This window comes from Malaclemys terrapin, chromosome 2, assembly GCF_027887155.1.
Source record: "Malaclemys terrapin pileata isolate rMalTer1 chromosome 2, rMalTer1.hap1, whole genome shotgun sequence".
NCBI classification, from domain to species: Eukaryota; Metazoa; Chordata; order Testudines; family Emydidae; genus Malaclemys; species Malaclemys terrapin.
In genome coordinates, this window is record NC_071506.1 from 151,847,208 (window position 1) to 151,859,590 (window position 12,383).

The following is a 12,383-nucleotide window of genomic DNA, read 5'->3' on the forward strand; positions in this document are numbered from 1 at the left end:
CTTCTGTACCTTCAATGGAGAAGATCAATTCTGTTTTCAAACACAACTTTATGTAAACTAAACTAAAGTGTATGTAGCTATTAGTGTAAATTACCCCCTTGCCTCAGCTGTAGGATTTTTTTTTATATGTCTGATCCTACCTTTCAGTTGTATCTCCCATTGCTTTACCTCTCTTATTTTAGATCTAAATCTACTTTTGTCAATGTCACACCTGCTGGAATTTCACTTTTTATTTCTACGTATTATGACACCTAAAATGTGGAACTTCAAATGAAGATGAAAGGTAACTTTATACATTTGTGTTGAAGAAAAGATCCCATGTTATTTTAAGTGTGTGTAGTAGTGTTTGTTGTGCACCTTACATTTGAGTCTGTTACACCTTTAAAAAGGCCAGTGTTGTTGGGTGTTGTTATGCTACTGATTTCCAAGGATCCTGTCCTGTATTACTCACCTATGCAAAACTCCCAAATAAGCCAAACGGGTTCTGGGTGTGAAAGGAATGCAGGACCAAACATTTATATTTTTTATCTATTGTTGTAACTCTTTTTTTAGTGCAGTTCTTCCTGAAATATAAATGTGCCAGGTCACACCTTTTTAACCATATACTTAGAGGGCCTGACTCTTCCTGGCCTTGCACCTTGTGTAGTGATTTATGACAGCACAAGGCAGGTGTAAAATGATACTAAAGCAAAATGGTAGCTGTGTAAAGATGTAAAAATTGCTGTACAAGATGCAGGAGAATTAAGCCTAGGATACTCTAAAATGATGGTTTCAGAGTAGCAGCCGTGTTAGTCTGTATCCACAAAAAGAACAGGAGAAAAACTTCAAAAACAGACTCCAAGGAGAGACTGCTGAGCTGGAATTGATATGCAAACTAGATACAATCAACTCAGGATTGAATAGGACTGGGAATGGCTGAGCCATTACAAACACTGAATCCATCTCCCCTTGTAAGTATTCTCACACTTCTTATCAAACTGTCTGTACTGGGCTATCTTGATTATCACTTCAAAAGTTTTTTTTCTCTTACTTAATTGGTCTCTCAGAGTTGGTAAGACAACTCCCACCTTTTCATGCTCTCTGTATGTGTGTATATATATATATCTCCTCAATATATGTTCCACTCTATATGCATCCGAAGAAGTGGGCTGTAGCCCATGAAAGCTTATGCTCCAATAAATTTGTTAGTCTCTAAGGTGCCACAAGTATTCCTGTTCTTTTTTCTAAAATGATGGACTCCCACACTGAAGTAAGACTATTTTGATGTTTACTACTGCAAACTATGCCAGTAAAATATTGAATACTACAGTATATTAAGGGCAGAGTATGTGTCCTAATGAAGTAGATGCTATGTACAAAATTCCTACTGACTTTAATGAGTTTGTTGTGTGCAAAAAGACTGAAGGAGGTAGATCCTTTAAAACAGGTGTAAACAGTGGTCTCCTAGTACCTTTGTTTGATGACAACACTTCACATGGCTTTGCATTTCAAAATAAACAGAACCTTTTGCACTAGGAACTAGGGGAGTAAGCAGGGCCAACTCTTTGTATCTTAAGTGTCTGCATTTGTGTTTACATTTTGAAAAGGCTTTTTTATGCCTTAGGGTGGGATCTGAAGTAAAGTGTCTTTTCATGGCAATTCAACTTCTGATTGATAGGAATACACGAAAGAGACAAATATAATTTTTGCCAGATCCATGGCTCATTGGGGCAAAAAAATAAAAATAAAAACAATAATTTAAGAGCACCCTTCAGCTGGCAGGAAAAACGCAAAATCCAGACAGGAGTGATTTTCCTTTATTGCATTATGAGGTGGGAAAGTGCACTGGATTCCACACGAGCCTCCAATAGCTCAAAGTAAGCTGCTTGGGACAGAGACTAGCTTCACTTCTGTGTCCTTGGCGGCACTAAACAGATTATTAAGCACCAATAAACAGTGGTGTTCCTGAATCGTTTACTACCGTACACGGCTCCAAACAGCGTGCTGGACTCTTGCGTCTCTCACAGGTTTATTTAGTTTGTGGCTGCCTCAGGGAGCCACCGATGGGGGTTCAAATGAAGCGAGATCAGGTCTTCGCAACCACGCCGCTACAGAGCAAAGAAGTGACCCCCAATGCCGGGGTTTCCTCAGGCAACTCTGAAGCCCCCTTCCCTTCTCCTCCGCAGGAGACTGCGCGGCCTAGAGAACGATATTGCAGGACAGTGGGAAGCTCCACGCGCGGCCCCTTCTCTCCGGATAAACATCTGCAGCAGCAGCGATCGCATCGGCTCTTTGTTGTGTGGGGGCAACCCCGCGGCGGGCCCTAGGTGAGCCGGGCAGAGCGCGCGGCGGCCGCCCCAGCCCGCAGGCAGAGAAGGGCTCGCGCCGGCCGGGTCGGGATTCCAAAGAGGCGCTTGGCCGGGATTGGCGGCGCCTCTCCCGTGGGGGCGGGGATTCTGCCAATCCCTGGGGACTCTCCCGCGAGTGACCTGAGAGGGCCCTGCTGGCTGCTGCTCTGCACAGGGAGCAGCGCAGCCGGAGCGTGTGTGTCTCGCTCTCTCTGCAAGTCCTTGCAGGAGCTGCACGCCCTGGACAGCTTGGGGGCACTTACGCGGAGCAGACACGTGCTTCTCGGCGGCTGGATCCTCTCTCCTCCTCCTTATTTTTTTCCCCAGCCCCCGCTCAAAGCGAAGGCAGCAGTGTGCCACCAAGGTTTCTGGTGCAGCCACTTGCCACGGGTCTGAGGACACTGGGGAGAGAAAGAGACAAAGGAGCCTGTCTGAATGAACGTGCTGCTGACTTTGGGGGAGAGGAAGGAGTCAAGAGAGGGGGCAAAAGTGATGGCAGCGATGGAAGGGGTGTGAAAATTGAAATACCTCAGTCTTGCTGGGAGTAATCGCCCTGGCCACACATGGTTTGCTGCTCAGCCCTTTTGCTAGACTGACTTCCTCAAGTTGCATTCTCCACTTCAACAATGGATAACTTCTTCACTGAGGTGAGTACGGGAAGGAGCAGTTCTCTGCTGTAGTGATCAGCTCTTTCTAAAGAGCAGATTTATGAGATCTATTCCCCCCTTCCTCTCCATCTGGATTGCTTTGTTACAGGAGCCGCCCCCCCCCCCCAAGAATAAAAGGGGGGCAAGCTTCTCTTCCAGTTACTAGCCCTTTGGCTGAAAGTTTTCTGCTTTTCGCATGGTTTAAACACATTATTTTTGCAGCTCTCTCAGAGTGTGAGAGTTGGGAGATTACCAAAAGAAAGCGATTATATATATATAGTGGCAAAAAATATCCTTTAATGACAAGAAGAAGATAGTTTTTAAAACTATGAGTCGTGGCGGGTCTGCAGTGCGATTGCCTCTTTCTCCACGTTATACTGTAGGTGAGTTTCCTTTTGTGTAGACTGTTTGCTGTCTGTGTGGCACACGCACTGTGCACTCTGTATTAGGTCAGCAAATCATGAGGCTTTTGGCCCATTGACGGCATCTGTGAGCTAAATGCTAGAAGAAAAGTGCCGGCTTTGCAAGATCACCCTTGTGCAGAAAGCCCACTAAAACTTTAAACAAGGACATGGCTAAATGCCTGGTTTCTCACGGAGAGGTCTGGTATTTCCTTTCAAAAACTTGTTGGCTTCCTGTGAGAGGGGTACACTGATGACTGCAGGGGTTCGTGCACTTCACTGCCAGAACAGAAGGAGAGGGGGGCAAGGGGAAAAGAAAAGGATTTATTCCACTTCTGTTTCCCCTGCTGACCAAGTCATAACATTGGCCAGAAATTGCTTTTTTGTAGTTTGGGATAATTGCAAACGATGCAATTTTAAGATTGCCACTTGTAATCCTGAGTTAGGTCAGTTCATGGTTGATATTAATTGTGCTCTGACTAAAGTTAATTTAAGAACACTTTATAACGAGTATAATAAACATTTCTGGGGGACTTTGATGGACTGATTTACAGAAGTGCTGAGAACTCACAGCTCTGCTGAAGTCAATGGGACTTGTGAATGCTGTGCACCTTTTGAAAATCTAGATCTAATGTCCCAGTCTTGCAAAGATTTACACTCTTGCTCATCTGCACGGCAAGTAGTGCCATTCAGATCCCTGGGACTGCTCACTGCATAAAGTTAAGCACATGGAAAATCTTTACAAGATTGGGGCCCAAGTGTGCTACTGATTGTCAACCATGATGTCTTCATAGTCAACATAGTAGGTGAGTTTGTACTCTCAAAATAGCTTTGGTTGCTGTTCCCTTAGCTGACTCAACAGATTTCAGTATTCTTGCACAGTACTTCTGCACGTAATTTTGTATTCAGAGAAGATGGTGTGTGACAGTTCTCCCAGCTTTTTGTTTTGTTGAACATTGTGGTTTTAGCATACTAAGGGGGTACTCACAAATACAATATAGTGTTTTTGTTCTTTTGATACAGAGAGAAACATGAAATATATCTGCGGATAACAAGCAATAAAAATGACAGTTTTGACCATCAGAATGTCTTATGGACACTGAGTAAATGCTGGTAATTAAGGTTTTGGATAACTGAGGACTTTCTCAATACAATACATATTGACGGACATGATCCTGTTTTGGATATCTGGGATAGTACTAATAGAGAACAAGGGGAGGTGTTGTGTGTGTGTGTGTGATTGTGATTAAAACAGGACCAGGTATCTGGAGGTCGGTTTCTATTCTTAGCCGGGCCACTACTTTACTGTGAGAGCTTTGGGAAATCACTCTGCTACTCTGTGGCTTAGCTTCCCTCCTCCATAAAAGGGCCAATCCTTTCCTACCTTGCAGAGGTGTTTGATGTCTGTACAATGCATTATAATCTCAGAAAAAAGGTGCTAGAGATGCAGGAAGTAGTATCACTGTGAATGGTAAAACACAGTATCAGAGGGGTAGCCGTGTTAGTCTGGATCTGTAAAAAGCAACAGAGGGTCCTGTGGCACCTTTAAGACTAACAGATGTATTGGAGCATAAGCTTTCGTGGGTGAATGCCCACTTCGTCGGATGCATGGTAAAACACAGTGTCTTCTCCTGAAGTGGAAGGGAAAAGCAAACAGCATGCATTTTAATATGGGTAAATGTATACCTCCTAGGAACAAAGAGAGTAAGCCATATCTACAGGATGAAAGACTTGATTCTGGGAAGCATAGCTATTCCAGTACAGGAAGTGGAATAACTATACTGGTATAAGCACATCTGCAGTAGGACTTCTGCCAGTATAACTATTCCAGTTTAAAAAAAAAAAATCACACTGCTAACTGAAATAGTTATGCCAGTAAAGCTTCAGGTGTAGACTGGGCCTCTGTCTTCCGGTACTGTGCTTCAGCCACAAGAGTATCCTGTACCCTCATGATATAGCATCTTTCATGTGTTTGGTGCTGCTGCTATTCCCACAAAAAACAAACAAACAAAAAAAAACCCACCCTGATCTGTTTACCAGAATTGTAATTCGTCAGATAAAAGAAGGTTTTATACAGCACTGCATACAAGACATCTTCATGTGTAAGGCAAGAAAAATTCTGTCATATGCTAGGTTAACTCGCAAGAATTGTGAGTGGTAAATCCTAAAGTAATGTTGGCTTTTTAAAGAGAATAGTCCCTTATCTTTCAGAAGCTTATTTTGCATTAAGAGCAAGTTTCTCTAGCGTTGCCAAATTATCGTAAAAAGTCACCAGCCCTGACACAAAATACACTTGTTCATCCTACTATGATGATGAAGAAAAGAACTAATAGTATTTACTTGTCCATTAGCTGAAATTACTTGCCCCAGGCAACTGATTGAGTACAATTTTGCCAGGCTGCATTAGCATTTCAACATATATTTATGTTAATTTATGGTTGCTAAATGTGCCTTTGATCTCTCCTAAGAGCTTTTTCAACATGTTGATATTACTTTAAAAGATTGGTAAACATGGCACCTTGGCTTTAATCTATATCCAAAGTCCCACCCAAAAGTATAAACATTTTTCTTTCCTTGAACTGGTGAATGTAGGTTATATATTGAGCTCAATACATAGTAAAGTAGAAACACATTAAGGGCCTGATCCAGCTGTCACTGGGATCAGTGGAAGTCCTTTGAATAAGCCGTTAGTTGGCTAAACTTGATTGAAGCAAACATCCTGTAACTGATATCTTTGAGAATTTAATTATTTGTGTCCCATTATATTAATATCCCATTGTACCATGTGAAAGAAAGGAGCTGTGTAAGAAAAATGTGTATCCAGGTAACAGGCCTGATTCTGCTCTCTTTTAACAGCAGCATAGATCAGGAGCAATCCCTTTGAAATCAATGGAGTTAAAAACTGTTATGAGAACAGAACATATGTTACTTTATTTCTTTTTTAAAAATAAAATTTACAGTGCACCTCCAGTCTCTGTGTTCTCAAAATATTGCAGGCCAGGTTATTCACAAAACTCTTTTGTGAATAACCTCAAAACAGCGGGACTGTTGGAAACAGGCATTACGGGAAAAACATACTCACTGTTGTCTGCATGTATTTTTTTCATAAGTGCCCAGATAATGATAGGTGCTAATTGTAACCAGCTCTGAATACATTTTGTTACTCACTGGAGCGAACACATCAAGCAATTGCCTAATTGTATTAATGTGTGTGTACGTTACAAAAAAAAACATTCTTGTTGGCACTTGTCTGTTTTAAACAAGATCTGGAATCCTGACTGAGTGTTGGGAAGTTCATGTCACTCAGCTGACATACTCACTTCAAACTGATTTTTTTGGAGTGAAAAACCTGAAGGCATTAAACTCACAATTGAGTTTCTGTTTCCTCACCACCTACCTTCATTAGGCAGTGCTGTAACAAGAACTTGTGTCTGGCCTTCCATAGAAGCCATTTCTTTTTTCCAGGGGTTTATAACTCAGCCGTTTAAAAATTGCTTCAGGGAGAAAACTAGAAGGTCTCAGTCCAGGAACCCTTTTTTCCCCTCCCCCTTCTAAATCCTGTTTAAGTAACTATTTAAAGTGTAACTTTAAGTTCTTAATTAAATAAAATTAATTAAAAATTTATTTTGATTTTTAAAATACTTTTTCAGGCTGGTTAACGTGGATTAAGACCTTTGTTTATTTGAAAGAAGCAGATTGGTTAGGTTATTAACTTTCACTGACCATGAACATAATAGTATTTCATATTCTTTTAAAAATTGTCTGTTAATATCCTATGGCTCTATGATAAGCAAATCCATTTTTTTTATCATTTTAATTCTTAATAGAGCCATTATGATCCATTGAATAAGACAGCCCAAATATTTCCCACATATATAGCCAACTGGTTCAACAGACTGGTTCAAGAGAAGACATTCTCCTCTTTTAGCTGATGTTGAAATCTTGGGATTTCAATGGGAGTTTTGCCCAAATAAGCACAGTTGGCTGCGGGATATAATCGTAGCGAGGAAGGAACACAAGCAAATATTGTGTCTGCACACAGAAGTGGAGGCATTGGGGGCAAACAGCAGCATCTCTTTTGCCCCTGAAACTTGCAGGAGGCCACATCACATGTTTAGCTTCTGCAGTTTTGGAGGCTGTGTAGCAGGGTAGGAGAGGATGAGGCCAGGAGAAAGTTGCTCTCCATAGCATTAATCCCCTTCTGACAATATATAGCTTGTCAGTGCTGACCCAGTGCTCCTTCACATCATGTGAGTCGCCTCTTGGGGTGCAGCTGAGGTTCCTGGGGGAGCCATGCTATCATGGGGGCCAAGGGTGCTCCGAGAATGGCCTTCCCTTTCTCATGAAAGTTGCATGGGATTCCCTCAGGCTCACAAGAGTTCTGTGCTCCTGCTGTTTCTTTGGTGGAGCTTGTGTGGCCACATCCCCTTGAGCACTTGTGGGTGGGGGGGGCAGAAAACACTGGCCTACACAGTCGAGAGACTGATGAGTAGGAGACTGAGAAACTTCACACGCATCAGGATGTATTTCCCTGGTTATGCCAAATGGTTCCAAACATAGCATGTTTCCTTGAAAGAAAAACAGAATGTGTTAACCAAAGTAGGCCCAATCCTGCAACCTGTCTACATAGCCATTGAGTTCAGTGGGACTTACGCATATAGAAAAGCTGCAAAATGGGACCCAATTGCTGTTCTACTTAAAACTCTTTAAAAAGATAGCACAGGGGTCAGCAACCTTTCAGAAGTGGTGTGCCGAGTCTTCATTTATTCACTCTAATTAAAGGTTTCGTGTGCCAGTAATACATTTTAATGTTTTTAGAAGGTCTCTTTCTATAAGTCTATAATATATAACTAAACTATTGTATGTAAAGTAAATAAGGTTTTTAAAATATTTAAGAAGCTTAATTTAAAATTAAATTAAAATGCAGAGACCCCCGGACCGGTAGCCAGGACTCGGGCAGTGTGAGTGCCACTGAAAATCAGCTTGCGTGCCGCCTTCGGCACACGTGCCATAGGTTGCCTACCCCTGAGATAGCACCAAGGGACTGTTTTCCCTAATTCTTGCAACTCTTGGGCCAATGCTGGCCTCTACCCTGGATTCAGATGATGTATGGGCCCTAAAGGCACTGCAACCATCTGAGGGGGAGAATTCTTCCTTGTGCAGGAGCAGCTTAGGACTGCTATATGCAGTCCTACCTACACCCCTTTGCAGACTTCGGCACAGAGGATGGCCTGGGGAATAGAGGAGGAATCTCCTGTGGCACAGCCACAGAATGAGTCTGTGGGTTTTAATTAAAAGTATTTTATGCTAGTTGACCTGTCCTTTTATACCAATGGTTCCTAGCCCCATGATAGAACAGAAAAGAACTCAAAGGTCTGTTTTACGCTATACCATGCTAGTAGAAATCACTTGAAAACCATGTGGTTTAATATATTTAGCTGACAGCCTAACCCTGTGTGCAACAGCAGTGTGTGTCACTGACAGATTCCATGGGCTTTCATGGATTTGCTGCCATTATGGCACAGATGATAGGGTGGCGCACCTCATCAATAATTACAACGTTAATTAGGTCAGTCCTTCAGTAGATTGTACTGTCATTGTAATATTCTTGCTAAATCCTAGGTTTATGCTTGGTGAAAGCCCATTAGTTTTTCATGAAGCTCTTAAATTATTTAGCTTTAAAAGTTGTCTCCAGGAAAAGTGATACTTCTGGATCTCTGTATAAACTACTGTAATTCCATGGAACAAACAAACAGTCCTAGTCCCTGGTAAGCGTGTGTGCGAATGTTGATATAATTTTATTAGAAACTAACATTCTGTATTTGTTAAGCTTCTTTTTGTAGAACTCTGTGAGAAGGTTCCAGTGGCTGGGAACATTCAGCAGATAAAACTGGCCGAGGGCTGTACTTTCCTTAGTGAATCATAGTTCCCGCTTGTGGTCTGAGCAGAGACATAGTTCTGGGTGGAGTCATAGTTAAAGGGGCAGGAGATGAGGAAGTCTTTATGAATCAATAGACTGTTGGAAAAAAATAATACCACCCTTCAACTACTAATTCTAGCCACTACTGCATATGTACTTACAGTCTCTTGTAAAGTATTCAAGGCTTGTCGTCCCAGACAGATCACAGTTTCAAATTCCAGGGAAAGGGTCATGGTTTGGGTGTTACCATTTCTACTGATTTTCTTCTATTTCCTCGTTACCCTGGATTTTGCCAGTAGAGAGGCAATAAGCAGCAGGATGGCTGGGCACAAGGACAGCAGTTTTCACTGAATTCACATCCATTTATATTTTGTTTTTGTTCTAATTTTTGGCTGAGTGAAATATAGTTAAGTACCTCTGAAAAGGAAGAATAAATGTATGTTAATAATGGCTATAATTTCAGAGAATGCTACCATGGAGGTCCTGGACTTCAATCTCTTACCTAGCAGCCTAAATTTGGCCTTCAGGACCTCTCTCCTATCCTTCCCTATGTCATCGGTACCTACGTGTACCACGACCACTGGCTCCTCCCCAGCACTACATATACATCTCTCTAAATGTCTCGAGAGATCTGCAACCTTCGCACCAGGCTGGCAAGTCACCATGCAATTCTCCCGGTCATCACAAATCCAGCTATCTATGTTTCTAATGATCGAATTCCTGATAACTATTACCTGTCTCTTTCTAATAACAGGAGTTACCTCCCCCTCTCAGTGCAATTGGATACTATGACATCATCTGGAAGAAGGGTCCCAACTATGGAATCGGAAGTGGGCTGTAGTCCACGAAAGCTTATGCTCTAATAAATTTGTTAGTCTCTAAGGTGCCACAAGTACTCCTGTTCTTCTTTTTGCGGATACAGACTAACACGGCTGTTACTCTGAAAACTATGGAATCGTTTCCCTCTGTTCCAATTGGATGTTCTCCTTCCCTGAGACTTTCATCCTCCTCAACAGCACAGAAGCTGTCAGATGGGGGTGGGACCGTTTTACTGTGCCCTGGAGAGTCTCATCTATGTACCTCTCTGTCTCCCTTAGCTCCTCCAGTTCAGCCACTCTGGTCTCCAAAGCTGGTACATGGTGTCTGAGGGCCAGGAGCTCCTTGCACCAAATGCACATATATGCCACTTGCCCATAGGGCAGATAATCATACATGCTGCTTTGGGTGCAATAAACTGGATAGCTCCCACGGTGTTGCTGGACTTCTGCCTGCATTCTCTTTTTACTCCTGCAGTTCATTCCTTTGTTGATGTCTTGTTTTTCTCAGGGGTGTTTTTGGCTTTAAGTTTAAAGAATGTTAAGTGTATCTAGCCCCCCTCTAAACTTTTTAAAGCCCTGGTCTTCCTGAGTATCCCCGTCCCATGGTTAAGGGTTGATGGGTACAAGTACAACTCCCTTTCAGACAACCCCTCCATTAAAACAGGTTTACAACATTTTCATTATTGTGGAAAAGCTGCTAAATAACTCTGGCACTCTGCAGTTTAAAGAGGTGACCTTTTGAAGTTTGGGAGTAAAATGAGAACTGATATTGTGATCTAGAGCTAGAAGATAATTTAAGTACATCCATGCTAAGGAAAGTATTAAAATGCTGAGTGGTCTGTAATATGCCAAGGCATTATCCATGTTTTGGGAACTGTGGATTGCCACGGGCACGCAGGGGCGAAAAAAAATGCAGGCCTGTTATTTACCAGGCTGCACGTGGCAATAGACTATATTGGTAAGGGATGCAAGGAGAGTATGGGTCACGATGCAAACTGCAGACACACACGCACACAAACAACTAAAATTAATCAATTTAACGTTTTATTTGGGATAATTACAAGGGGTAAGGGAGCAGCGTTTGATTAGCTAATAGAGTTAATGAAACTTAAAAACACACAATGACTAAAATATCTACTAACAATATTTATAAACAAAAATGCAGCATTTAGTAATAACTGATACTTACAAATACAAACCAACGCATAACGACCGGCAAACGTAGACACTCTGTTTGAAACACGTGAGCTGAGAGAGAGGCTTCGAGGTGATCAGGCTTGGTTATGGGTGTACACAGGATACACAGGATTCGTTTTTCTTTCTCCTCTCTCTGCCTGCACATGGCAGGCAGGCCCATAAAGTACCAACTATGACATCATAGAAGTGTCATAGGGGATGGGGCCCAAAACCTGTTTGTGTTCGTTTCTGATTGGCACAAGCAAAGTTTACACCAAGTAGGGGAGCAAGTGCCTCAAAGTCTGGCTTCGCCCCCAAAAGGTGAGGAAATGCATATTGTTTTAGAATGCGTGCAACACTGAATGACAAAAGAAGAGGCCAGGGCAATACCGATATGGGCAAGTTTTACAGGATGCAGACAGGAACTCATCTCAACAGGAACGTAGGGGGGACAAAATTTCTATCTAGTCTTCAGCATTTCTAAAGATACCATTTAAAGATAGCATAGAGACAAGATTAATTTGATTGGCTTCATCATAAATTCAAAGGTGCAGATTTTTAACGAGGGTAATTAACCATTGGAACAATTTACCAGATGTTGTGGTGTATTCTCTGTCCATTTTAAAATCAAGATATGCTCTAGTGGAAACAGGAATTAATTCAGGGAAATTCTATGACCAGTGTTATAAAAGAGGTCAGACAATTGTCCTTTCTGGTATTATAATATATGAATCTTTTGAGTTCAGGATGAGTCCCTCAAAATTGGAGAAATCTGGATTATTTATTGTTGGTTTGTCTACAATTGGGAAGGAAAGAATGAAGAACGGGGGGGAAACAAGGTTGTCAATTAACATCAGCTTTGGGTTGATTTGATCTATGGTGTCTATCTAGAGCAAAATATATTACTATATGATGGCTATCCAATCGGGTTGGTGATCACTGTTCAGTTTCCCTTGGGCAGGTGTCTATGTCACAAATCATAACATTTGGCTCCCTTATTAGCAACCTCCTTAGAGAAGCCAATGACTGAGTGGGCAGGGACACTGAATTATCCTACATTCAGTCTCCTATTATTGCAGCAAATCTTATAAATT

General features: G+C 41.9%; 1 protein-coding gene across 2 annotated transcripts in view; it reads left to right on the forward strand.

Moving 5' to 3' along the window:
* The first annotated feature begins 1,836 nt into the window (after positions 1–1,836).
* Positions 1,837–12,383, forward strand: part of MYO10 (myosin X) — a 245,183-nt gene continuing 234,636 nt past the window's right edge. For both annotated transcript variants that reach the window (XM_054017900.1, XM_054017901.1), the window contains exon 1: positions 1,837–2,974. In XM_054017900.1, coding sequence (XP_053873875.1) covers positions 2,954–2,974 — 21 coding nt within the window. In that variant the 5' untranslated portion in view covers positions 1,837–2,953. The remainder of the gene's footprint in view (positions 2,975–12,383) is intronic.